The sequence below is a fragment of the Tupaia chinensis genome, unplaced genomic scaffold, assembly GCF_000334495.1.
Source record: "Tupaia chinensis unplaced genomic scaffold, TupChi_1.0 Scaffold000407_4, whole genome shotgun sequence".
Classification (NCBI taxonomy): Eukaryota; Metazoa; Chordata; class Mammalia; order Scandentia; family Tupaiidae; genus Tupaia; species Tupaia belangeri.
The window spans coordinates 4,507,027-4,509,147 of NW_006159912.1; the positions used below are offsets into that span (position 1 = coordinate 4,507,027).

General features: G+C 53.9%; 1 protein-coding gene across 1 annotated transcript in view; it reads left to right on the forward strand.

Annotated features, from left to right (window-relative positions):
• The window catches only part of CA4 (carbonic anhydrase 4), a 9,946-nt gene that overhangs the window by 6,414 nt on the left and 1,411 nt on the right, over positions 1 to 2,121 (forward strand). The window contains exons 4-7 of the mRNA XM_006154451.2: positions 120 to 265; positions 388 to 477; positions 987 to 1,053; positions 1,172 to 1,335. Coding sequence (XP_006154513.1) covers positions 120 to 265; positions 388 to 477; positions 987 to 1,053; positions 1,172 to 1,335 — 467 coding nt within the window. The remainder of the gene's footprint in view (positions 1 to 119; positions 266 to 387; positions 478 to 986; positions 1,054 to 1,171; positions 1,336 to 2,121) is intronic.

Genomic DNA, 2,121 nt, shown 5'->3' on the forward strand with positions numbered 1-2,121 from the left:
GAGCCGTGGAAGGGTGGGAGGGTGGGAGAGAAGGTCCTGTCTACGTGGGGTTGGGATCAGGGACTGGGGGGATCCGAGTTCTGCCAGGCCAGAGAGAAGACTCTGTTCTGTGACCTCAGTGATGGTGATGCTGGGGAACACGGTTACACTCTCTGGAGGAGGACTGCCTGCCCGCTACCAGGCCACGCAGCTGCATCTACACTGGTCCATGGTGCTGGATGCGGGCTCAGAGCACAGCCTCAATGGTGAACGCTTCGCCATGGAGGTGAGGGTCCCCTTCCTAATGGGCCAGTGCCTGAGCTAGGCTCTGGGTGTATCTGCCTTGGCCTAGAAGAGTGGTCCAGGCCCCTCACAGGTCCTCTCTCCACCCCTCCCACTGTCCATCAGATGCACATAGTACATCAGAAAGACAAGGAGACGCGGAAGGAGGAGCAGAACTCTGGAGACGAGATCGCTGTACTGGCTTTTCTGGTGGAGGTAGGATCCAGTCCTCCCAGTTCCTAGGGAGCCAGAGTCCAAGGAACTGCCTTTTTTTTTTTTTTAAACTATTTCATTTAACTTATGTATGTATGTATGTATTTATCATTTAGATGAGACAGATTGAGAGAGAGAGAGGGAAAGCGAGAAAGCAAACTGCCAGATCCGGACCACAAACCATGGTCAGCCATGTGGGAGTCCAGCACCCTTAACCACAACGCCACCTGCTGGCCCTGAAGGAACTGCTCCTTAAGGTCCAGAGACCAGGGTTCTTGTGTCCTGGCAAGGCAGGGAGAGGCCAGGAGGCCCTGATTCGATTCCCTGTTTCTTGGTGTCTTGTATGCCCACAACCAGGTGGAAATCTCAGAGCCTTAACCCCAGAGGGACTGGGGCTGGCAAGTAGTTACTCCCCTCCCCAGATTGGGAGGAATGAACTAGTGTCACCAGCCACCACTGGCTCCCCTCTGGGCCCCTGGTGCATGCTCCAGCCCCCTCCCCTCCCATTTCAGGAAGGATCCCAGGTGAATAATGGCTTCCAGCCCCTGGTGGAGGCACTGTCTGCCGTCCCCACTCCTGGTGAGCTGGGACTGGGGAGCAGGGAGGTTCTCCCCACACAGGAAGGGGCTGGGGTGGTGGGGCAGCTGGACACAGAGTGATGTGTGTGAAGGGCTCTTTACTTTGTCCCCCACTCCAGAGATGGAGACCACAATGAGAGAGAGCAGTCTGTGGGACCTGCTCCCCAAGGAAGAGAACCTGAGGCACTACTTCCGCTACATGGGCTCGCTCACCACGCCCAACTGCGACGAGACGGTTGTGTGGACAGTGTTCCAGGAGCGCATTAAGCTCCGCAAAGATCAGGTATGCAGGGCCCTGGCAAGGTGCAACCTCCTACTGCCTGGCTCTCCAGAAATGGCCCTCTGTTTGTTCCCAGAAGTCCCCTGGGGTGATGTGTGGGGAGACAGAAAAATCCGGCTGTTTGGCCCCTGTACTGAGGGCTGGGTGGTCAGAAAAGTACTCCAGGCTGAAGCCTGCAAAGGCTGAGGAAATCTACCACATTAGAGGCAGGGAGCCAGGGTCCTAGGGAGATGTGTCAACATGGGGAGGGACTGGGGCTGGTGAACGGTTGCTCAGCAGTGGTAGGAAATCATTCATTCATTCACCCCTGGTAGGAAATCATTCATTCATTCATCGAAGGTGCTTTCTTCTCTACAACACACTAGGCTGGAGTGAGGGTGGGGCTTCAGCTCAGCAGCAGCCAGAGGACTCCAATCCTACCTCTTTTGTATTTTGTGGAGAAACAGAGGCTGAGGAGACAGCAGCAAGCCAAAGGACCCAGATCCCTGTCCTTGTGGTACTTTCGTCCCATAACAGTGATTCCCAAAGTGTGGTCCTAAGAAGAGGGGTGTCAGTGTCAGCGCTAGTGGGACTTTGTTAACTCTCAGGGCCAGCAGGTGGCATGGTGGTTAAGGTGCTGGACTTCCACATGGCCAACCTTGGTTCAAGTCCTGGACCTGGCACCTTGCTTTCTCACTTTCCTTCTCTCTCTCTCTGTCTCTCTCTGATGACTATACCAAGTTTAAAAATAATACTAATAATAAATAAAATAAATAGTTCTTAAAAAAAAAAAAAAAAAGAAATGCTGGG